Source organism: Anthonomus grandis, chromosome 19 (assembly GCF_022605725.1).
Source record: "Anthonomus grandis grandis chromosome 19, icAntGran1.3, whole genome shotgun sequence".
In the NCBI taxonomy this organism is placed as follows: Eukaryota; Metazoa; Arthropoda; class Insecta; order Coleoptera; family Curculionidae; genus Anthonomus; species Anthonomus grandis.
The window spans coordinates 1,150,532-1,174,872 of NC_065564.1; the positions used below are offsets into that span (position 1 = coordinate 1,150,532).

Consider the following 24,341-nt stretch of genomic DNA (forward strand, 5'->3'; position numbering starts at 1 on the left):
AGTCCTCAACTGCCTTGAATTGTTATTTTTTTAATGTAGTTATGATCCTCATAAACAAGAATCACCATTTTATAGCGATCGTAAAGGATCAGTGGCGTCCCGAGAGGAATTTGTACAAAAAAAATGAGGTAAAAAATTATTTTTTATTTGTCAAGTTCAACCATGAATAAATGAAAAACTGTTGGGAATAAAAAATTGAAAATTACAGGAGAGGTAGCTTGATGCGTTCCTCGCCGACCTTGAAAGTTTCATCCTTTCAGGTCTCATCAGTGAAAACTTATTCGCGAAAAACCACTCTGCCTAACCCCCAACTTTCTTACGCGATTAAGCCTCCTTTTCTAAACTTAATGGAATTTCGTCAAGCGAGCGGCGTTACAACAATTGAATTAAGAGAATCCTCCCCCCCTTTTCACCCCCCTAAAAAGAGGGAAATTTAACGCGACACACACACACACACACCTGAAATTAACGTCACCAATGATCAACTAAACATTTTATTTCGAAAGTATAAAATTTAAGGGTAACGTTGGTCACTGAAAGCCGCTATATAACAAACGACCCCCTCGTGGGGCACGGGTTGATTATCGTAAAATTTCGCGGGGGCGGAGGCTTTGAACCGCTCCGGACCGTATTCGGGGGCGGTTTCGTTGTTCAGATTCGACCTGTCCAACCATTGCATCGTATCTCCGTTAGCCACCAGAATTTCCTCGTAGACCTTCGGATCCTACAATCAATTGTTTTTTTTAACCCACCCTATTAAAACAAATGACTCCCTCTCGCTCACCACCAAATCCCTCAAGGGCTCGATCTCTAACGGGGGCGGATGATTGAACGGTTCCCGGATCTTTTGGCACTGCAACATCATCAGCATGAACCACATGTACTCGTCCCGCATCTCCACCTCTTTGACGGTTTTATTTAGCTCCAAAAGTCTACTGAACCACACCCTTAGGGGCTTCTTTTCTAAAAAAGGGGCAGGGGGGTGATTTTGGGGCGGAAGGAGGTGAAGGGCTTACCGTGGCTGGGGATCAGCTGCACCAACGCCTTGGCCAGCATGCTGTTGAAGAAGAAGTTCGCGTCCGATCCGGTGGCGGCCATTTTGACTGATAATTTTGAGGGAGTGGGGGTGTCAGATGTCAAAAGGGCTGGTGGTCAATTGTTTGATGAGGGGTGAGGCAGGGGGATGTGCGGAAATTCTTTTGTTTTTTATGGATAGGCGAGGAATTTGGACCCTTTAGGAGGGAAACCTGATTTTAGGCAGTGGAAGAAAATCATTCAAGTTTTTTTTTAGAGGAACTTTGACTATTAATAACTCTTGACCCACTGCATGGATTTTCATGATTTTTGGCTGATTTATAGTAAAAACAATCCTCTTACAGGAAATTGGAGTAAACGCACCCTAATTGTGGTTAAACTGGGGGAACAATCGAGTAAATTCCACTGGACGAAATTTTTTTTAGAGAAACTTTGACTATCAATAACTCTGGATCCACTGCATAGATTTTAATGATTTTTGGCTGATTTATAGTAAAAACAATCCTCTTACAGGAAATTGGAGTAAACGCACCCTAATTGTGGTTAAACTGGGAGAACAATCAAGTAAATTCCACTGGACAATTTTTTTTTTTTGAGGAACTTTGACTATCAATAACTCTGGATCCACTGCATAGATTTTAATGATTTTTGGCTGATTTATAGTAAAAACAATCCTCTTAAAGGAAATTGGAGTAAACGCACCCTAATTGTGGTCAAACTGGGGGAACAATCAAGTAAATCCCACTGGACAAAATTTTTTTTTTGAGGAACTTTGACTATCAATAACTCTGGATCCACTGCAAGGATTTTCATGATTTTTTGCTGATTTATAGTAAAAACAATCCTCTTACAGGAAATTGGAGTAAACGCACCCTAATTGTGGTTAAACTGGGACAACAATCAAGTAAATTCCACTGGACAATTTTTTTTTTCAGGAACTTTGACTAATTATAACTGTGGATCCACTGCATAGATTTTCATGATTTTTTGCTGATTTATAGTAAAAACAATCCTCTTACAGGAAATTGGAGTAAACCCACCCTAATTGTGGTCAAACTGGGGGAACAATCAAGTAAATCCCACTGGACAAATTTTTTTTTTTTGAGGAACTTTGACTATCAATAACTCTGGATGCACTGCATAGATTATCATGATTTTTTGCTGATTTATAGTAAAAACAATCCTCTTACAGGAAATTGAAGTAAACGCACCCTAATTGTGGTTAAACCAGAAGAACAATTCAGTAAATCCCACTGGACAATTTTTTTTTGGAGGAACTTTGACTATCAATAACTGTGGATTCACTGTATAGATTTTCATGATTTTTTGCTGGTTTATAGTAAAAACAATCCTCTTACAGGAAATTGGAGTAAACGCACCCTAATTGTGGTTAAACCAGAAGAACAATTCAGTAAATCCCACTGGACAATTTTTTTTTGGAGGAACTTTGACTATCAATAACTGTGGATTCACTGCATAGATTTTCATGATTTTTTGCTGGTTTATAGTAAAAACAATCCTCTTACAGGAAATTGGAGTAAACGCACCCTAATTGTGGTTAAACCAGAAGAACAATTCAGTAAATCCCACTGGACAATTTTTTTTTGGAGGAACTTTGACTATCAATAACTGTGGATTCACTGCATAGATTTTCATGATTTTTTGCTGGTTTATAGTAAAAACAATCCTCTTACAGGAAATTGGAGTAAACGCACCCTAATTGTGGTTAAACCAGAAGAACAATTCAGTAAATCCCACTGGACAATTTTTTTTTGGAGGAACTTTGACTATCAATAACTGTGGATTCACTGCATAGATTTTCATGATTTTTTGCTGGTTTATAGTAAAAACAATCCTCTTACAGGAAATTGGAGTAAACGCACCCTAATTGTGGTTAAACTGGGACAACAATCAAGTAAATTCCACTGGACAAAATTTTTTTTTTTTGAGGAACTTTGACTATCAATAACTCTGGATCCACTGCAAAGATTTTCATGATTTTTTGCTGATTTATAGTAAAAACAATCCTCTTACAGAAAATTGGAGTACACGTACCCTAATTGTGGTTAAACCAGAAGAAAAATTCAGTAAATCCCATTGGACAATTTTTTTTTTTAGAGGAACTTTGACTATCAATAACTCTGGATCCACTGCACATATTTTAATGATTTTTGGCCTATTTACAGTAAAAACGTTCCTCTCATAGAAAAAGTCAATCAATGAACTCCTGACCATTCTCTCCCCCCCAAAAGGGGTTAACAGCTGCCAACCCTGAAACTTCAAAACCGCACCCCCTAAACAATGGCCGGAATGCCTGGAAAAAACTCCATGATAGCCCTGAACGAACATTTCCATTACAACAGCAAAATCGCCCAGACCCTACAGCAATTCCTCCCTCAAAACGGTAATTAACTACGCCGCTAATTAATTAATTAATACATAAATTAATTAATTAAACTTTCAGAACGTAAAGTGATCCAACTGTGGTTTGACAAGCTGAACCACATGGACAAAACGTGCGACCAAATGGTGATCAGGAGCGACTACATGTGGTTCATCCTGTTGATGTTACAGAACCGAAAAGTGAGGGAACCGTTTGACCAGTTGCCGCCCCCGCAGGTGCCGCCCCTGAAGAATTTCGTGCCCCTGCAGGTTTACGAGGAGGTGCTGATCGCCAACGAGCCCAACATGGTTTACGAGGGTCCCGTGGGACTCGACGACTGATTTTCTACGTAATAAATGGAGATTTTTGACCCACCGTGCCTGTGTAGATTTCACTCACAGAATGAATGATTCGCGGTTGTTTTTTTTTTTAATGACGCACTTGCTGCGATAAGGGCGTTTATTTATAGCAAGCGTTTGGGTATAAATAAACGTTTGCAACTTGTCCCACTGTATTGTACCCAAATTTTTGGTGCATTTCCCCCCAATAGTGGCCCCATGATTTACCGAACGTAATATTCAATATTAAAACGTGTCTGGGCGATTGTAGTGTGGTCTGACCGAAGGCACCATAGTCTCGGCTCTATTTGGTCTTCGATTGTTTTTTCCCCGTCATTTGTTTATTTAAAGAAATATAAATAAATGAATTATTTATTACGCATTTAATTGTAAAAAAAATATATAAAATCGCATACGCATTATGGCAGACGGTCGCCAAGTTGAACTTTTGATAGTCCGACTGGATTGGGGGTTTTACAGCGCCAATAACTCAAACGGGGTTTTTTTAAAAAAAAATTTAATTTATTATACAAGGAGCTCGGTATGTTCATTACTTACTCTGAAAGTTTCATCCGTATAGGCCTCGTCAGTCCAAAGTTATCAGCCGTTAACTTGGGCGGGTTGGAGGGGCGAGGGGGGAACACCGCTTCTGTAAAATTCAAATTTTAAAATCTCTCTAACTAGTTAATTAAAAAAATTGAAATTTTGGGCACAGGAAGTCGGGAATACTGGTAACAGATCACGAAAGTTTCATCCTTTTAAGCATCATCAGTCAAAAGTTATTAAAGATTCATTGAGGAAAGGAGCATCTGAGCTCCAAGACATTTTTTCCGATAAAAGTCCCAATAACTCAAAAACCACTCAACCTAAAAAATTGAAATTTGGTGCACAGAAAGCCTGGAATATTGATAATAGATCCTGAGAGTTTCATCCTTCTAAACATCATCAGTCAAAAGTTAAAAAAACATTCATTGAGCAAAGGAGCTTCTGAGCTTGAAGACACTCTTTCGATAAAAGTCCCAATAACTCAAAAACCACTTAACCTAAAAAATTGATATTTGGTGCACAGAAAGCCTGGAATATTGATAATAGATCCTGAGAGTTTCATCCTTTTAAACATCATCAGTCAAAAGTTAAAAAACATTCATTGAGCAAAGGAGCTTCTGAGCTTGAAGACACTCTTTCGATAAAAGTCCCAATAACTCAAAAACCACTCAACCTAAAAAATTGATATTTGGTGCACAGAAAGCCTGGAATATTGATAATAGATCCTGAGAGTTTCATCCTTTTAAACATCATCAGTCAAAAGTTAATAAACATTCATTGAGCAAAGGAGCTTCTGAGCTTGAAGACACTCTTTCGATAAAAGTCCCAATAACTCAAAAACCACTTAACCTAAAAAATTGATATTTGGTGCACAGAAAGCCTGGAATATTGATAATAGATCCTGGAAGTTTCATCCTTCTAAACATCATCAGTCAAAAGTTAGAAAACATTCATTGAGCAAAGGAGCTTCTGAGCTTGAAGACACTCTTTCGATAAAAGTCCCAATAACTCAAAAACCACTTAACCTAAAAAATTGAAATTTGGTGCACAGAAAGCCTGGAATATTGATAATAGATCCTGAGAGTTTCATCCTTCTAAACATCATCAGTCAAAAGTTAAAAAACATTCATTGAGCAAAGGAGCTTCTGAGCTTGAAGACACTCTTTCGATAAAAGTCCCAATAACTCAAAAATTACTTAACCTAAAAAATTGATATTTGGTGCACAGAAAGCCTGGAATATTGATAATAGATCCTGAGAGTTTCATCCTTCTAAACATCATCAGTCAAAAGTTAAAAAACATTCATTGAGCAAAGGAGCTTCTGAGCTTGAAGACACTCTTTCGATAAAAGTCCCAATAACTCAAAAATTACTTAACCTAAAAAATTGATATTTGGTGCACAGAAAGCCTGGAATATCGATAATAGATCCTGAGAGTTTCATCCTTCTAAACATCATCAGTCAAAAGTTAAAAAACATTCATTGAGCAAAGGAGCTTCTGAGCTTGAAGACACTCTTTCGATAAAAGTCCCAATAACTCAAAAATTACTTAACCTAAAAAATTGATATTTGGTGCACAGAAAGCCTGGAATATTGATAATAGATCCTAAGAGTTTCATCCTTCTAAACATCATCAGTCAAAAGTTAGAAAATATTCATTGAGCAAAGGAGCTTCTGAGCTTGAAGACACTCTTTCAATAAAAGTCCCAATAACTCAAAAACCACTCAACCTAAAAAATTGAAATTTGGTGCACAGTAAGCCTGGAATATTGATAATAGATCCTGAGAGTTTCATCTTTCTAAACATCAACAGTCAAAAGTTAGAAAACATTCATTGAGCAAAGGAGCTTCTGAGCTTGAAGACACTCTTTCGATAAAAGTCCCAATAACTCAAAAACCACTTAACCTAAAAAATTGATATTTGGTGCACAGAAAGCCTGGAATATTGATAATAGATCCTGAGAGTTTCATCCTTCTAAACATCATCAGTCAAAAGTTAAAAAACATTCATTGAGCAAAGGAGCTTCTGAGCTTGAAGACACTCTTTCAATAAAAGTCCCAATAACTCAAAAACCACTTAACCTAAAAAATTGATATTTGGTGCACAGAAAGCCTGGAATATTGATAATAGATCCTGAGAGTTTCATCCTTCTAAACATCAACAGTCAAAAGTTAGAAAACATTCATTGAGCAAAGGAGCTTCTGAGCTTGAAGACACTCTTTCAATAAAAGTCCCAATAACTCAAAAACCACTTAACCTAAAAAATTGATATTTGGTGCACAGAAAGCCTGGAACATTGATAATAGATCCTGAGAGTTTCATCCTTCTAAACATCATCAGTCAAAAGTTAGAAAACATTCATTGAGCAAAGGAGCTTCTGAGCTTGAAGACACTCTTTCAATAAAAGTCCCAATAACTCAAAAACCACTTAACCTAAAAAATTGATATTTGGTGCACAGAAAGCCTGGAATATTGATAATAGATCCTGAGAGTTTCATCCTTCTAAACATCAACAGTCAAAAGTTAGAAAACATTCATTGAGTAAAGGAGCTTCTGAGCTTGAAGACACTCTTTCAATAAAAGTCCCAATAACTCAAAAACCACTTAACCTAAAAAATTGATATTTGGTGCACAGAAAGCCTGGAACATTGATAATAGATCCTGAGAGTTTCATCCTTCTAAACATCATCAGTCAAAAGTTAGAAAACATTCATTGAGCAAAGGAGCTTCTGAGCTTGAAGACACTCTTTCGATAAAACTCCCAATAACTCAAAAACTATTCAACCTAAAACTTTAAAATTTTTTACACAAAAAACATGGAATATTGACAACTAATACTGAAAGTTTCAATCTTGTGGACATCATCAGTCAAAAGTTATAAAACATTCATTGAACACAAAAGCCTCTGAGGCCCAAGACACTTTTCTCATATAAACCCCAATGGCTCAAGAACCACTTAACCTAAAACTCTGAAATTCGGTACACAGGAAGCCTGGACTAACTCAGACACACCCTGAAAGTTTCGTGTCTGTAGGTCTCCTCAGAGCGTCGCTAGAGCCGTCCGACCCCCCCGATCTTGACCCCTCGGACTGAGCAAACCGGCATTGACCCACATGGAAAAATCACCTTGTAGATCCGAATTTTTCATAAAAATTCCCTTGTAACGATAAACAAGTGAACGTATTTTTTTTTTAATTTATTTATTTATTATCGTTTATCGGGGTAATATTCCGATAGTCTTTTAGTTTTTGTTTATAAATCGTTCAGTGCGCGTTTAATGTCCAAGAGATAAGGATGCCCCCTAATAACATTTTGTATAATAGCGGAGTGTTTATCGACACGGATCTAGAGATAGGTAAGTGTTCTTTTGTTTTCTGTCTGAAGTGAGTTTATAGTTATAGTAGAAATCGTCCTGAAAGTTTCGTTCTTGTGGACATCGTCAGTCAAAAGTTATTAAAGATTTATTGGGCAGAGGTGCCTCTGAGCTCAAAGACTTTTTTCTGGTTAAAGACCTGATAACTCAAAAACTATTTATCTGAAAATTTTGAAATTTGGCACACGGGAAGCTTAGAATGTTGATAACAGATCCTGAAAGTTTCGCTTTTCTAAGCATCATCAGTCAAAAGTTATTGAAGATTCATTGAGCAAAGAAACCTCTGAGCTCCAACACACTTTTTTGATAAAAGTTCCAATACTCAAAAACCAGACTGTTTTCTGATTAAAGACCTAATAACTCAAAAACTATTAATTTTAAAAATTTGAAATTTGACACACAGGAAGCTTGAAATGTTGATAACCGATCCTGAAAGTTTCATCCTTCTACCCATCATCAGTCAAAAGTTATTAAACATTCATTGGGCAGAGGAGCCTCTGAGCTCCAAGACATTTTTCTGGTTAAAGACCTGATAACTCAAAAACTATTTACCTGAAAAATTTGAAATGTTGATCACAGATCCTGAAAGTTTCGCTTTTCTAAGCATCATCAGTCAAAAGTTATTGAAGATTCATTGAGCAAAGAAAACTCTGAGCTCCAAGACACTTTTTTGATAAAAGTTCCAATACTCAAAAACCAGACTGTTTTCTGAATAAAGACCTAATAACTCAAAAACTATTTATTTGAAAAATTCTAAAGTTGGCACACAGGAAGATTGAAATGTTGATAACCGATCCTGAAAGTTTCATCCTTCTACCCATCATCAGTCAAAAGTTATTAAACATTCATTGGGCAGAGGAGCCTCTGAGCTCCAAGACATTTTTCTGGTTAAAGACCTGATAACTCAAAAACTATTTACCTGAAAAATTTGAAATGTTGATCACAGATCCTGAAAGTTTCGCTTTTCTAAACATCATCAGTCAAAAGTTATTGAAGATTCATTGAGCAAAGAAAACTCTGAGCTCCAAGACACTTTTTTGATAAAAGTTCCAATACTCAAAAACCAGACTGTTTTCTGAATAAAGACCTAATAACTCAAAAACTATTTATTTGAAAAATTCTAAAGTTGGCACACAGGAAGATTGAAATGTTGATAACCGATCCTGAAAGTTTCATCCTTCTACCCATCATCAGTCAAAAGTTATTAAACGTTCATTGGGCAGAGGAGCCTCTGAGCTCAAAGACTTTTTTCTGGTTAAAAACCTAATAACTCACAAACTATTTAACTTAATAACTCGAAATTTGGCACACAGGAAGTTTGGAGTATTGCCAATTGACCCTGAAAGTTTCGTCCTTCTGGACCTCCTCAATTTTCTTTTCTAGACTCGATAAACCATGACGAGCGCCGCACCGATTTCGAAACGGCCGTAGGCCACGCAGGTAAGTCTCGCCTCCTCCTTACTCCCCCTTCAGCACCTCCAAAATCACATTTCAGGCTCCGGTAAGTTCCAGCAGATCTTACTGATGGTAAGCGGCATGGTGTACGCCACCTGTGCAATAAGCACCACCACGCTCTCGTTTGTTTTGCCTTCGGCAAAGTGCGATTTTCAGTTGACTTCAGCCGATAAGGGGCGACTATCTGCGACCCCTTTGATCGGTAAGTAAGAAGAGCCTTGAGGGTTGGTTTATTAAGGGATGTGGTTTATTTGCAGGGATGTTGGTGGGCTGTTGTTTCTGGGGTTCCATGGCCAACTGGAGGGGTCGCAAGGGGGCCATAGTGATATCCTTGCTGATGGACTTCCTGGCCGCCCTTATTTCCGCTTTCGCCGTCAACTATCGGGTGTTCCTGGTCTGTAGGTTCTTCAACGGGTTCGGGTAAGTATCCCGAAGCGGGTGTTCCCTTAAAACCTGATTTTTATAGGATAATAGGGGCCACCAGTCTGATATTTTCCTACTTGGGGGAGTTTTTGTCGGCACAGCGACGCGACAAGTACCTAGGCAAACTGGAGATTTTCTGGAACATCGGGGTAATCATTTTGCCAGGTAAGACCGGATTAATTGGAAAGATATTTAGGTTTCAATAGGGTTTTTTTTTTCAGTGGTCGCTTGGACCCTCTTGAACAAAAGGAGCGCGGAAATCATCCAGGAGGGGGGCGAGTTCAGCCCCTGGAGGCTCTTCGTGCTCGTGTGCAGCCTCCCCAGTTGTCTGAGTGCTGCCGCGCTCTATTTCCTGCCGGAAACCCCCAAGTTCCTCATGTCCCAACGTCGATACGTCGAGGCGAGGAAAGTTTTCCAGAGAATTTACCGCTGGAACACCGGGTTGCCCGAGGGGTCGTTTCCGGTAAGCATCACATCCTTCCCAAAACAAAAAACAATTGACTAAACTTCCGGTTATCAGGTGAAAACTTTGGTGGGCGAGGAGGAGGAGGAGGAGAACAACAACCGAACCGCCACCTCGCACAGTCTGGAAAGCGTTTGTAGCGAAGCTTTCCAGGGCATATCGAAGTACTTGAGGTATTTAGGCATCACTTGCGTGGCAGACTTTGGACTGATGGCCAGGTAAGCTCTCGCTTAACCCTCCTCCTCCTCCCCACTCTCTATGGAAACCCTTTTTTAGCTACTACACGTTGGTGATGTGGTTTCCGGAGCTTTTTGACCGCATGAGCGATTTCCAGGCGACCAATCCGGGTGCCGCGGTGAGCGTTTGTTTAATATCCAATGCCACTCTGGATTATCAAGAGACGACCTGCGAGCCCCACATAGAATCCAGGGTGTTCCTGGACACTTTGGTGGTGGGGCTGAGCTGTATCCCCGTGTCAGCCTCCCTGAGTTATTTCATGTATAAGATCGGGAAGAAGTTCGTTTTGGGTGAGTTTTATTCCATTGACCCCCCTCCTCCTTCTTATCAGTATTTTTCTAGTGTCCAGTTTGGTGCTGAGCGGTACCAGCGCGTTGGCCTTGAACTGGGTGAGTACCACCGCTCAAACTTTGGTGCTCAGTTGCATCTTTGAGGCCTTGACCAGTATTTTGGAGTCGGTGCTGTTTTGCGTGGTGGTCGACCTGTTTCCCACCAACTTGAGGTACCTTCGCCATTTTTTTTTTTTTGAAGGCTGATGACCAACAGTCGTTTGTTTTTTAGGGCTTTGGCGTTGACCGTGACGGCCACCAGTGGGCGTCTGGGCGCCATTTTCGGGAATTTAATTTTCGGGGCCCTCCTGGACCTGAACTGCGCCGTGCCCGTTTATTTGTTCGGGTTTCTGTTGATTTTCAGCGGGGCTCTGTGTATGGCGGTACCCAGGAACGGGGGCTATAACGCCATACTTTAGGTGTTCGAGTTTGGTATTTTATATTTTTAGTGCGGCAATAAATGTGATATTTTGTACATAGCGTTTAGGTTAAGTGAATAAACGTATTTTAATTTTTACTGTGTGAAATCCTGAGTTTTATTTGCCTTAGAACCATTAAAACACAGTGGTACCATCGGTTTTTTGATCACGAAGTTGATGTTATTGGGAAATTTGACTTTTCCAGTGGGTTTGTGAGGAAAAATTAGCTGAAAATGAGTACCATGTCGATGGGTTTATTGTGATTTTTAAGGAAAATTCAATGGTACTGGTGCCTAGGTGAGTGGTACCAAAAAATTGATTAAACCAATGAGTTTGTGAGGAAAAATTACCTGAAAATGAGTACCATGTCGATGGGTTTATTGTGATTTTTAAGGAAAATTCAATGGTACTGGTGCCTAGGTGAGTGGTACCAAAAAATTGATTAAACCAATGAGTTTGTGAGGAAAAATTAGCTGAAAATGAGTACCATGTCGATGGGTTTATTGTGATTTTTAAGGAAAATTCAATGGTACTAGTGTATAGGTAAGTGGTACCAAAAAAATGAATTTTTCAATGGACTTGTGAAGAAAAATAATTTGAAAAGGAGTACCATGTTGATGGGTTTATTGAAATTTTTTTGAAAAAAGTAATGGTACTGCTGCCTAGGTGAGTGGTACCAAAAAATTGATTGAACCAATGAGTTTGTGAGGAAAAATTAGCTGAAAATGAGTACCATGTCGATGGGTTTATTGTGATTTTTAAGGAAAATTCAATGGTACTAGTGTATAGGTAAGTGGTACCAAAAAAATGAATTTTTCAATGGACTTGTGAAGACAAATAATTTGAAAAGGAGTACCATGTTGATGGGTTTATAGAGATTTTTTTTGAAAAATGTAATGGTACTGGTGCATAAGTGAGTGGTACCAAAGAACTGATTTCACCAGTGAATTTAGGAAGAAAAATTTGCTAAAAATAAGTACCATGTCGATCGGGTTATTGTGATTTTTTAGAGACAATTTAATGGTACTGGTGCCTAGGTGAGTGGTACCAAAAAATTGATTTCGTCAACGGATTTGTGAGGAAAAATTAGCTAAAAATGAGTACCATGTCGATCGGGTTATTGTGATTTTTAGAGATAATTTAATGGTACTGGTGCCTAGGTGAGTGGTACCAAAAAATTGATTTCGTCAACGGATTTGTGAGGAAAAATTAGCTAAAAATGAGTACCATGTCGATCGGGTTATTGTGATTTTTAGAGACAATTTAATGGTACTGGTGCCTAGGTGAGTGGTACCAAAAAATTGATTTCGTCAACGGATTTGTGAGGAAAAATTAGCTAAAAATGAGTACCATGTCGATCGGGTTATTGTGATTTTTAGAGACAATTTAATGGTACTGGTGCCTAGGTGAGTGGTACCAAAAAATTGATTTCGTCAACGGATTTGTGAGGAAAAATTAGCTAAAAATGAGTACCATGTCGATCGGGTTATTGTGATTTTTAGAGACAATTTAATGGTACTGGTGCCTAGGTGAGTGGTACCAAAAAATTGATTTCGTCAACGGATTTGTGAGGAAAAATTAGCTAAAAATGAGTACCATGTCGATCGGGTTATTGTGATTTTAGAGATAATTTAATGGTACTGGTGCCTAGGTGAGTGGTACCAAAAAATTGATTTCGTCAACGGATTTGTGAGGAAAAATTAGCTAAAAATGAGTACCATGTCGATCGGGTTATTGTGATTTTTAGAGACAATTTAATGGTACTGGTGCCTAGGTGAGTGGTACCAAAAAATTGATTTCGTCAACGGATTTGTGAGGAAAAATTAGCTAAAAATGAGTACCATGTCGATCGGGTTATTGTGATTTTTAGAGACAATTTAATGGTACTGGTGCCTAGGTGAGTGGTACCAAAAAATTGATTTCGTCAACGGATTTGTGAGGAAAAATTAGCTAAAAATGAGTACCATGTCGATCGGGTTATTGTGATTTTTAGAGACAATTTAATGGTACTGGTGCCTAGGTGAGTGGTACCAAAAAATTGATTTCGTCAACGGATTTGTGAGGAAAAATTAGCTAAAAATGAGTACCATGTCGATCGGGTTATTGTGATTTTTAGAGACAATTTAATGGTACTGGTGCCTAGGTGAGTGGTACCAAAAAATTGATTTCGTCAACGGATTTGTGAGGAAAAATTAGCTAAAAATGAGTACCATGTCGATCGGGTTACTGTGATTTTTAGAGACAATTTAATGGTACTGGTGTCTAGGTGAGTGGTACCAAAAAATTGATTTCGTCAACGGATTTGTGAGGAAAAATTAGCTAAAAATGAGTACCATGTCGATCGGGTTATTGTGATTTTTAGAGACAATTTAATGGTACTGGTGTCTAGGTGAGTGGTACCAAAAAATTGATTTCGTCAACGGATTTGTGAGGAAAAATTAGCTAAAAATGAGTACCATGTCGATCGGGTTATTGTGATTTTTAGAGACAATTTAATGGTACTGGTGTCTAGGTGAGTGGTACCAAAAAATTGATTTCGTCAACGGATTTGTGAGGAAAAATTAGCTAAAAATGAGTACCATGTCAATCGGGTTATTGTGATTTTTAGAGATAATTTAATGGTACTGGTGCCTAGGTGAGTGGTACCATAAAATTGATTTCGTCAACGGATTTGTGAGGAAAAATTAGCTGAAAATGAGTACCATGTTGATAATTTTTTTTTTAAATAAAATATTTTTTTGTTAGTACCTTGTTTTGCAAATATTGTAAAAATCAAGAAAATTCAATAGACATGGTACTTATTTTCAGTACTAAAAAACATCCTTTAAAAACTCCTATAATCCCAGTGACTTTTCCCCCAGAAACTCATTGATTAAACCATTTTTTGATAGTACCAACCCTTGCAGTAGTACCATGAATTTTTTTGAAAAATCGAGATAAATTCATCGTCATGGTACTCATTTTCAGCTAATTTTTCCCCAGAAATCCATTAATAAAATATTTTTTTAAATAGTACCAACTCTTACAGTAGTACCACGAACCTCTTCAAAAAAATAAAGATAAATTTATCGACATGGTACTCATTTTCAACTAACTTTTCCCTCAAAACCCATTGTATAAGTAATTTTTTAGATAGTACCAACCCTTACAGCAGTACCAAGGAACTTTTTTTTTTAAATTCTTACCAACTCCACTGACATGGTACTCATTTACAGATGACTTTTTCCCAGAAACTCATATTTTAATTAATTTTTTAGATAGTACCAACCCTTGGGGCAGTACCATAAAAGTCTTCTTAAAATCAAGATAAACCCATCAACATGGTAATCATTTTTAGCTCATTTTTCCTCACAAACCCGTTGACGAAACCAATTTCTCGGTACCACTGACCCTTGCGGCAGTACCAAAGTAAACTTTATTTAAAAATCCCTTTAACCCTATCGACATTATACTCATTTTCAGCTAACTTTTTCTTCGAAACTCATTGAATGAGTAATTTTTTTGATAGTACCAACCCTTGAGGCAGTACCATAAAACTCATCTAAAAATCAAGATAAACCCATCGACATGATACTCATTTTCAGCTAATTTTTCCTCAAAAACCCGTTGACGAAATCAGTTTTTCGGTACCATTGACCCTTGAGGCAGTACCAACAAACTTTCTTTCAAAATCCCTTTAACCCTATCGAGATTATACTCATTTTCAGCTAACTTTTTCTTCGAAACTCATTGAATAAGTAATTTTTTTGATAGTACCAACCCTTGCAATAGTACCATAAAACTCTTCTAAAAATCAAGATAAACCCATCGACATGATACTCATTTTCAGCTAATTTTTCCTCAAAAACCCGTTGACCAAATCAGTTTTTCGGTACCACTGACCCTTGCGGCAGTACCAAAGTAAACTTTATTTAAAAATCCCTTTAACCCTATCGACATTATACTCATTTTCAGCTAACTTTTTCTTCGAAACTCATTGAATGAGTAATTTTTTTGATAGTACCAACCCTTGAGGCAGTACCATAAAACTCATCTAAAAATCAAGATAAACCCATCGACATGATACTCATTTTCAGCTAATTTTTCCTCAAAAACCCGTTGACGAAATCAGTTTTTCGGTACCATTGACCCTTGAGGCAGTACCAACAAACTTTCTTTCAAAATCCCTTTAACCCTATCGAGATTATACTCATTTTCAGCTAACTTTTTCTTCGAAACTCATTGAATAAGTAATTTTTTTGATAGTACCAACCCTTGCAATAGTACCATAAAACTCTTCTAAAAATCAAGATAAACCCATCGACATGATACTCATTTTCAGCTAATTTTTCCTCAAAAACCCGTTGACCAAATCAGTTTTTCGGTACCATTGACCCTTGCGGCAGTACCAACAAACTTTCTTTCAAAATCCCTTTAACCCTATCGACATTATACTCGTTTTCAGCTAACTTTTCCTCAGAAACCCACCGGTTAACTGCGTTTTCCCATATATCGTCAGGTTAAACTTTGACGTGCTATTGCACAAAAAAAACCTTGATTTTCATAATAAGATCTCCTTATCGCGTTAAAATGTTTACCCAAGTGAGTCGCTGTCCCATTGTTACGCTAATATAAATAAAAGAATAATTTGGGCGATCGTCATCAGCCATTTACTTTACACCGGTTCAGCAGTACACACATCGATCGATAATGGAGATCGACATCGATTTTATCGATAGTCGGAAGGTGAGCCTGGCGACCTCCCCCGTCAAGCAACTGTCCAGAAGGGGTAAGTAGTTTCTTCAAACGTTTCTGTACAAAGTGAACTCGATGTGTCAGTGATGAAACAGTGTCCGCCCAGGAGCCGGCCACCTTCGAGGAGGCGATCACCGCAACCGGTTTTCGGCAAATACAACGTCATCCTCGCGCTTTTAGCGATGGTCGCGAGCTTATGCGCCGTTTTCGACACCACCACCATGTCCTACACTTTCGTGGCGGCCCAATGTGACCTCGAGCTCTCCTTGAGTGACAAGGGCCTCCTGAACGCAGTTACTTATGCCGGTACGTTGAGCCTTCTAAATATCCCTTATGCCCCACTACACGTTTTATGTTTCCAGGGATGATTTCCAGCGCCATGGTCTGGGGTTTTTTGTTTGACGTGCTCGGGCGACACATCTCGTGAGAGTGTTCTTGATAGACGCGGTGTTCGTTTTCACTAGCGCCCTCTCCCAAGGGCTCCCGTTACTACTGATCTCCAAGTACCTTCAGGGGTTCATGTGAGTACCACTTTCGACATTTTTCAAGCCAAATAGCGTCTTTTGGGTTTTTTTTATAGTATAAACGGTCCGTTTGCCGCTTTGAGTTGCTGGATATCGGAATTCCATTGCGCCAAATATCGGCCCGTTTATCAAATGATCATCGGGACCTGTAACAGTTTCGCCACCATCCTGCTGCCCCTGCTCGCGTGGCTGGTACTGCCCAAGAACATGGACTTTACCCTCGTCAATTTAGGTCAGTGGTCGGGCGTATGTAAATGTGTGGGGGGAGGTACCAAAAAATTGGTGTTTTCTTCGTAGATTTCCACTCGTGGAACGTGTTTTTGCTCATTACCGGCCTGCCCGCTTTCCTGAGCGGGTACTCTTTAGTTTTTTTCCCGGAGAGTCCCCAAGTTCCTGATGGCCTGCGGGCGGAACGAGAAGGCCTTGGAGGTGTTCCGGAAGGTTTATAGTATCAATACTGGGAATCCTCCGGAAACTTATCCGGTAAGTATTGTAGGGAAAAGTCGTCGATATTGTACTCGTTTTCAGCTCATTTTTACTCGGGAAATCATTAGTGAAATCAGTTTTTTGGTACCACTCATCCTTGCACCAGTACCCGTGAAGTTTCCATTAAAAATTAAAGAAAAACAATCGATATGGTACTCATTTTCAACTCATTTTTTCTCAGAAAGCCAATAGTGAAATAATCTATTTGGTACCACTCACCCTTGTATTGGTACCATAAAGTGTTACAAGAAAATAACATGAAACCGATCGATATTATACTCATTTTCAGCTCATTTTTTCTCAGGAAGCCAATAGTGAAATTAGTTTTTTGGTACCACTTACCCTTGTACTGGTACCATACAGTGTTACAAAAAAACAACATGAAACCGATCGATATTATACTCATTTTCCGCTAATTTTTTCTCAGGAAGCCAATAGTGAAATTAGTTTTTTGGTACCACTCACCCTTGTACCGGTACCATAAAGTGTTACAAGAAAATAACATGAAACCGATCGATATTATACTCATTTTCAACTTATTTTTTTTGAGGAAGCCAATAGTGAAATTAGTTTTTTGGTACCACTCACCCTTTTACTGGTACCATAAAGTGTTACAAGAAAATAACATGAAACCGGTCGATATTATACTCATTTTCAGCTCATTTTTTCTTAGGAAACCAATAGTGAAATTAGTTCTTTGGTACCACTCACCCTTGTACTAGTACCATAAAGTGTTACAAGAAAATAACATGAAACCGATCGATATTATACTCATTTTCAGCTCATTTTTTCTCAGGAAGCCAATAGTGAAATTAGTTCTTTGGTACCACTCACCCTTGTACTGGTACCATAAAGTGTTACAAGAAAATAACATGAAACCGATCGATATTATACTCATTTTCAGCTAATTTTTTCTCAGGAAGCCAATAGTGAAATCAGTTTTTTGGTACCACTCATCGTTGCACCAGTACCGTGAAGTTTCCATTACAAATTTAAAAAAAAACAATCGATATGGTACTCATTTTTAACTCATTTTTTCTCAGGAAGCCAATAGTGAAATTAGTTTTTTGGTACCACTCACCCTTGTACCGGTACCATAAAATGTTACAAGAAAATAACATGAAACCGATCGATATTATACTCATTTTCAGCTCATTTTTTCTCAGGAAGCCAATAGTGAAATTAGTTCTTTGGTACCCACTCACCCTTGTACTGGTACCATAAAGTGTTACAAGAAAATAACATGAAACCGATCGATATTATATTCATTTTCAGCTAATTTTTTCTCAGGAAGCCAATAGTGAAATCAGTTTTTTGGTACCACTCATCGTTGCACCAGTACCGTGAAGTTTCCATTACAAATTTAAAAAAAAACAATCGATATAGTACTCATTTTTAACTCATTTTTTCTCAGGAAGCCAATAGTGAAATTAGTTTTTTGGTACCACTCACCCTTGTACCGGTACCATAAAATGTTACAAGAAAATAACATGAAACCGATCGATATTATACTCATTTTCAGCTCATTTTTTCTCAGGAAGCCAATAGTGAAATCAGTTTTTTGGTACCACTCATCCTTGCACCAGTACCGTGAAGTTTCCATTAAAAATTAAAGAAAAACAATCGATATGGTACTCATTTTCAACTCATTTTTTCTCAGAAAGCCAATAGTGAAATAATCTATTTGGTACCACTCACCCTTGTATTGGTACCATAAAGTGTTACAAGAAAATAACATGAAACCGATCGATATTACACTCATTTTCAGCTCATTTTTTCTCAGGAAGCCAATAGTAAAATCAGTTTTTTGGTACCACTCATCGTTGCACCAGTACCGTGAAGATTCCATTAAAAATTAAAAAAAAAAACAATCGATATGGTACTCATTTTCAACTTATTTTTTCTCAGGAAGCCAACAGTGAAATCAGTTTTTTGGTACCACTCATCGTTGCACCCAGTACCGTGAAGTTTCCATTAAAAATTTAAAAAAAAACAATCGATATGGTACTCATTTTCAACTCATTTTTTCTCAGGAAGCCAATAGTGAAATAAGTTTTTTGGTACCTACTCATCCTTGCACCAGTACCATGAAGTGTTCATTAAAAATTAAAGAAAAACAATCGATATGGTACTGATTTTCAGCTAATTTTTCTCAGGAAGCCAATAGTGAAATTAGTTTTTTGGTACCACTCACCCTTGTACTGGTACCATAGTGTTACAAGAAAATAACATGAAACCGATCGATATTATACTCATTTTCAGCTCATTTTTTCTCAGGAAGCCAATAGTGAAATTAGTTTTTTGGTACCACTCACCCTTGTACTGGTACCATAAAGTGTTACAAGAAAATAACATGAAACCGATCGATATTATACTCATTTTCAGCTCATTTTTTCTCAGGAAGCCAATAGTGAAATTAGTTTTTTGGTACCACTCACCCTTGTACTGGTACCATAAAGTGTTACAAGAAAATAACATGAAACCGATCAATATTATACTCATTTTCAGCTCATTTTTTCTCAGGAAGCCAATAGTGAAATCAGTTTTTTTGGTACCACTCATCGTTGCACCAGTACCGTAAAGTTTCCATTAAAAATTTAAAAAAAAACAATCGATACGGTACTCATTTTCAGCTCATTTTTTCTCAGGAAGCCAATAGTGAAATTAGTTTTTTGGTACCGCTCACCCTTGTACTGGTACCATAAAGTGTTACAAGAAAATAACATGAAACCGATCGATATTATACTCATTTTCAGCTCATTTTTTCTCAGGAAGCCAATAGTAAAAACAGTTTTTTGGTACCACTCATCGTTGCACCAGTACCGTGAAGTTTCCATTAAAAATTTAAAAAAAAACAATCGATATGGTACTCATTTTCAGCTCATTTTTTCTCAGGAAGCCAATAGTGAAATTAGTTTTTTGGTACCCGCTCACCCTTGTACTGGTACCATAAAGTGTTACAAGAAAATAACATGAAACCGATCGATATTATACTCATTTTCAGCTCATTTTTTCTCAGGAAGCCAATAGTGAAATCAGTTTTTTGGTACCACTCATCGTTGCACCAGTACCGTGAAGTTTCCATTAAAAATTTAAAAAAAAACAATCGATATGGTACTCATTTTCAACTCATTTTTTCTCAGGAAGCTAATAGTGAAATTAGTTTTTTGGTACCACTCACCCTCGCTTCAGTACCATAAGACATTCCAATAAAATCACAATAAACCCATCGATATTATACTCATTTTCAGCTCATTTTCCCCCAAAAACCCACCGGTACCAACCACAATTTTCATCCCCCACCCCTTTTCCAGATCCGATACTTAGTGGACGAGACCAGACAGAACCAAAACACCCCCGGAACCACCCCGAAACGCACCTTCACCCAATCGTTCGCGGAAGGTCTGCGACAAATAAAACCGATTTTCCTGCCGCCTCACCTCGCCAAAATCACCCTCACCTGCTCGGTGACCTTCTTCGTCCTGATGGGGTAAACGTCGGGGCTTAAGCACCCCAATATATAATCACTTTCACCCCTTTTTTTTTTCCAGACAGAACATGTTACGACTGTGGCTCCCTCAGATTTATCAAATGATGCGCGATTACAAGGTGACCCACCCGAACGAGACCGCGAGCGTGTGCACGATGCTCGCACATACGAGTGCGGTGGACGAGTCCACTGGCAATTGTTTCGTCGTGAGTAGACTTTTACCCCCTCCCCCCCCTCCCACAAATAATTCTGGTCAACTGAGTGTTTTTTTTTTTTCTCTCTCTCTCTCTTGTAATGTAGAACACAGACAATGCCGCGGTGTATATTAACTCGATGATCCCGGGGACGGCCGCCATGTTGGGAAACGTCTCCGCGGGGTTCCTGATCCGGTTCTTGGGGAAAAAACGGATTCTGGTGACGTACATGGTGCTGGCGGCGACCTTTTGCTTGTGCCTCTACGTGGCCGACTCAGAAACGACGGCGGTGGCGCTGAGCGCCGTTTTTATTGGGGGCGCCTCCGTCTGTTGCAACGTCATGATCTCGGTCACCGTCGATTTGTTTCCTACGAGTTTAAGGCGAGTGGCGTTTGTTTTCTTCTGTGTGTGTGTGTAAGTGTGATTTTCGTTTGTTTTTTTTTTAGGACAATGGCCATCGCCTTAGGGATGATGACGGGGCGGCTGGGGGCCATGTGGGGGAACTTCCTGTTTCCGTATTTGTTGGAGGCGGGGTGCGAGCCGCCCTTTTTCTATGTGGGCGGCGTGTTTTTGGTGGCGACGGTGCTGGCCTTGTTTTTGCCCAATACCGACATGAAGGCGCTCACTTAGGTTAGGAAATAAATTGTTTTTTGTTTTTTTTTTAAGAAAAAAGTGCTTTATTTACTTTCGGGAGAATGGTATCGAACAAAGAAGGTAACCGTTAAATTTGCGAGGAAAAATTAGCTGAAAATGAGTACCATATCGATGGGTGTATTTTTATTAATAATTGTGGTACTGGTGCAAGGGTCAGGTAGGTACACCCTTTTTGTCCTGAAGGAATATGAAAAAAAAACATAATTCCAGAAGATCCTGACAAAAACAAATGAATCAAGGTATAGAAAAAGGTCCTAAAAACAAAATGTTTGATATATACACGACTGTTTCCTTCACATATCACAGAGGAAGATGGGATAAATTGATGCTGTGTCACTCACATTAACCCAACCATTCCAGGAAAACTCAATTTCCAGAAGATCCAGAAAGAAATGAATAAATCAGAGCAAGATAGATATAAAAAGGTCCAAAAAATTAGGTGTCATATATACATGACTGTTTTTTTCACATATCACAGAGGGAGATGGGATAAATTGATGCTGTGTCACTCACATTAACCCAACCATTCCAGAAAAACTCAATTTCCAGAAGATTTAGAAAGAAATGAATAAATTAGGGCAAGATAGATATAAAAAGGTCCAAAAAATTAGGTGTCATATATACGTGATTGGTTTTATCACATATCACAGAGAGAGATGGGATAAATTGATGCTGTGTCACTCACATTAACCCAACCATTCCAGAAAAACTCAATTTCCAGAAGATCCAGAAAGAATTGAATAAATTAGAGCAAGATAGATATAAAAAGGTCCAAAAAATTAGGTGTCATATATACATGACTGTTTTTTTCACATATCACAGAGGGAGATGGGATAAATTGATGCTGTGTCACTCACATTGACTCAACCATTTCAGAAAAACTCAATTTCCAGAAGATCCAGATAAAAATGAATAAATTAGAGCAAGATAGATATAAAAAGGTCCAAAAAATTAGGTGTCATATATACAAGACTGTTTTTATCATATATCACAGAGGGAGATGGGATAAATTGATGCTGTGTCACTCACATTAACCCAACCATTCCAGAAAAACTCAATTTCCAGAAGATCCAGAAAGAAATGAATAAATTAGAGCAAGATAGATATAAAAAGGTCCAAAAAATTAGGTGTCATATATACATGACTGTTTTTTTCACATATCACAGAGGGAGATGGGATAAATTGATGCTGTGTCACTCACATTGACTCAACCATTTCAGAAAAACTCAATTTCCAGAAGATCCAGAAAGAATTGAATAAATTAGAGCAAGATAGATATAAAAAGGTCCAAAAAATTAGGTGTCATATATACATGACTGTTTTTTTCACATATCACAGAGGGAGATGGGATAAATTGATGCTGTGTCACTCACATTAACCCAACCATTCCAGAAAAACCCAATTTCCAGAAGATCCAGAAAGAAATGAATAAATCAGAGCAAGATAGATATAAAAAGGTCCAAAAAATTAGGTGTCATATATACGTGATTGGTTTTATCACATATCACAGAGAGAGATGGGATAAATTGATGCTGTGTCACTCACATTAACCCAACCATTCCAGAAAAACCCAATTTCCAGAAGATCCAGAAAGAAATGAATAAATCAGAGCAAGATAGATATAAAAAGGTCCAAAAAATTAGGTGTCATATATACGTGATTGGTTTTATCACATATCACAGAGAGAGATGGGATAAATTGATGCTGTGTCACTCACATTAACCCAACCATTCCAGAAAAACCCAATTTCCAGAAGATCCAGAAAGAAATGAATAAATCAGAGCAAGATAGATATAAAAAGGTCCAAAAAATTAGGTGTCATATATACATGACTGTTTTTTTTCACATATCACAGAGGGAGATGGGATAAATTGATGCTGTGTCACTCACATTAACCCAACCATTCCAGAAATACTCAATTTCCAGAAGATCCAGATAGAAATGAATAAATCAGAGCAAGATAGATATAAAAAGGTCCAAAAAATTAGGTGTCATATATACGTGATTGGTTTTATCACATATCACAGAGAGAGATGGGATAAATTGATGCTGTGTCACTCACATTAACCCAACCATTCCAGAAAAACCCAATTTCCAGAAGATCCAGAAAGAAATGAATAAATCAGAGCAAGATAGATATAAAAAGGTCCAAAAAATTAGGTGTCATATATACATGACTGTTTTTTTCACATATCACAGAGGGAGATGGGATAAATTGATGCTGTGTCACTCACATTGACTCAACCATTTCAGAAAAACTCAATTTCCAGAAGATCCAGAAAGAAATGAATAAATCAGAGCAAGATAGATATAAAAAGGTCCAAAAAATTAGGTGTCATATATACATGACTGTTTTTTTCACATATCACAGAGGGAGATGGGATAAATTGATGCTGTGTCACTCACATTAACCCAACCATTCCAGAAATACTCAATTTCCAGAAGATCCAGATAGAAATGAATAAATTAGAGCAAGATAGATATAAAAAGGTCCAAAAAATTAGGTGTCATATATACAAGACTGTTTTTATCATATATCACAGAGGGAGATGGGATATATTGATGCTGTGTCACTCACATTGACTCAACCATTTCAGAAAAACTCAATTTCCAGAAGATTTAGAAAGAAATGAATAAATTAGGGCAAGATAGATATAAAAAGGTCCAAAAAATTAGGTGTCATATATACATGACTGTTTCTTTCACATATCACAGAGGGAGATGGGATAAATTGATGCTGTGTCACTCACATTGACTCAACCATTTCAGAAAAACTCAATTTCCAGAAGATCCAGAAAGAAATGAATAAATCAGAGCAAGATAGATATAAAAAGGTCCAAAAAATTAGGTGTCATATATACATGACTGTTTTTTTCACATATCACAGAGGGAGATGGGATAAATTGATGCTGTGTCACTCACATTAACCCAACCATTCCAGAAATACTCAATTTCCAGAAGATTTAGAAAGAAATGAATAAATTAGGGCAAGATAGATATAAAAAGGTCCAAAAAATTAGGTGTCATATATACATGACTGTTTCTTTCACATATCACAGAGGGAGATGGGATAAATTGATGCTGTGTCACTCACATTGACTCAACCATTTCAGAAAAACTCAATTTCCAGAAGATCCAGAAAGAAATGAATAAATCAGAGCAAGATAGATATAAAAAGGTCCAAAAAATTAGGTGTCATATATACATGACTGTTTTTTTCACATATCACAGAGGGAGATGGGATAAATTGATGCTCTG

General features: G+C 37.8%; 3 protein-coding genes across 3 annotated transcripts; 2 read left to right on the top strand and 1 right to left on the bottom strand.

The window, feature by feature from the left end:
* Nucleotides 1–478: 478 nt before the first annotated feature.
* On the bottom strand, nt 479–1,174 carry LOC126747583 (uncharacterized). The gene is made up of 3 exons (XM_050456319.1): nt 1,017–1,174; nt 785–963; nt 479–724 (listed from the first exon to the last, which is right to left on the bottom strand). The coding sequence occupies exons 1-3, from the start codon at nt 1,096–1,098 to the stop codon at nt 515–517; spliced, it is 471 nt and encodes a 156-aa protein (XP_050312276.1). The 5' UTR covers nt 1,099–1,174; the 3' UTR covers nt 479–514.
* Nucleotides 1,175–3,293: 2,119 nt separating this feature from the next.
* Nucleotides 3,294–3,793, top strand: LOC126747585 (uncharacterized). The gene is made up of 2 exons (XM_050456322.1): nt 3,294–3,439; nt 3,500–3,793. The coding sequence occupies exons 1-2, from the start codon at nt 3,337–3,339 to the stop codon at nt 3,757–3,759; spliced, it is 363 nt and encodes a 120-aa protein (XP_050312279.1). The 5' UTR covers nt 3,294–3,336; the 3' UTR covers nt 3,760–3,793.
* Nucleotides 3,794–7,506: 3,713 nt separating this feature from the next.
* LOC126747165 (uncharacterized) lies at nt 7,507–21,090 on the top strand. Its single transcript, XM_050455668.1, is given in 21 exon segments — nt 7,507–7,657; nt 9,059–9,115; nt 9,171–9,332; nt 9,388–9,550; nt 9,597–9,718; nt 9,775–10,016; nt 10,074–10,234; nt 10,293–10,543; nt 10,596–10,755; nt 10,815–11,000; nt 15,820–15,877; nt 15,879–16,041; nt 16,098–16,151; nt 16,154–16,256; nt 16,316–16,491; nt 16,557–16,642; nt 16,644–16,742; nt 20,060–20,235; nt 20,297–20,441; nt 20,536–20,810; nt 20,876–21,090. Coding segments are annotated over 21 exon segments (3,084 nt in total). The 5' UTR covers nt 7,507–7,596; the 3' UTR covers nt 21,060–21,090.
* The last annotated feature ends 3,251 nt before the right edge of the window (nt 21,091–24,341 follow it).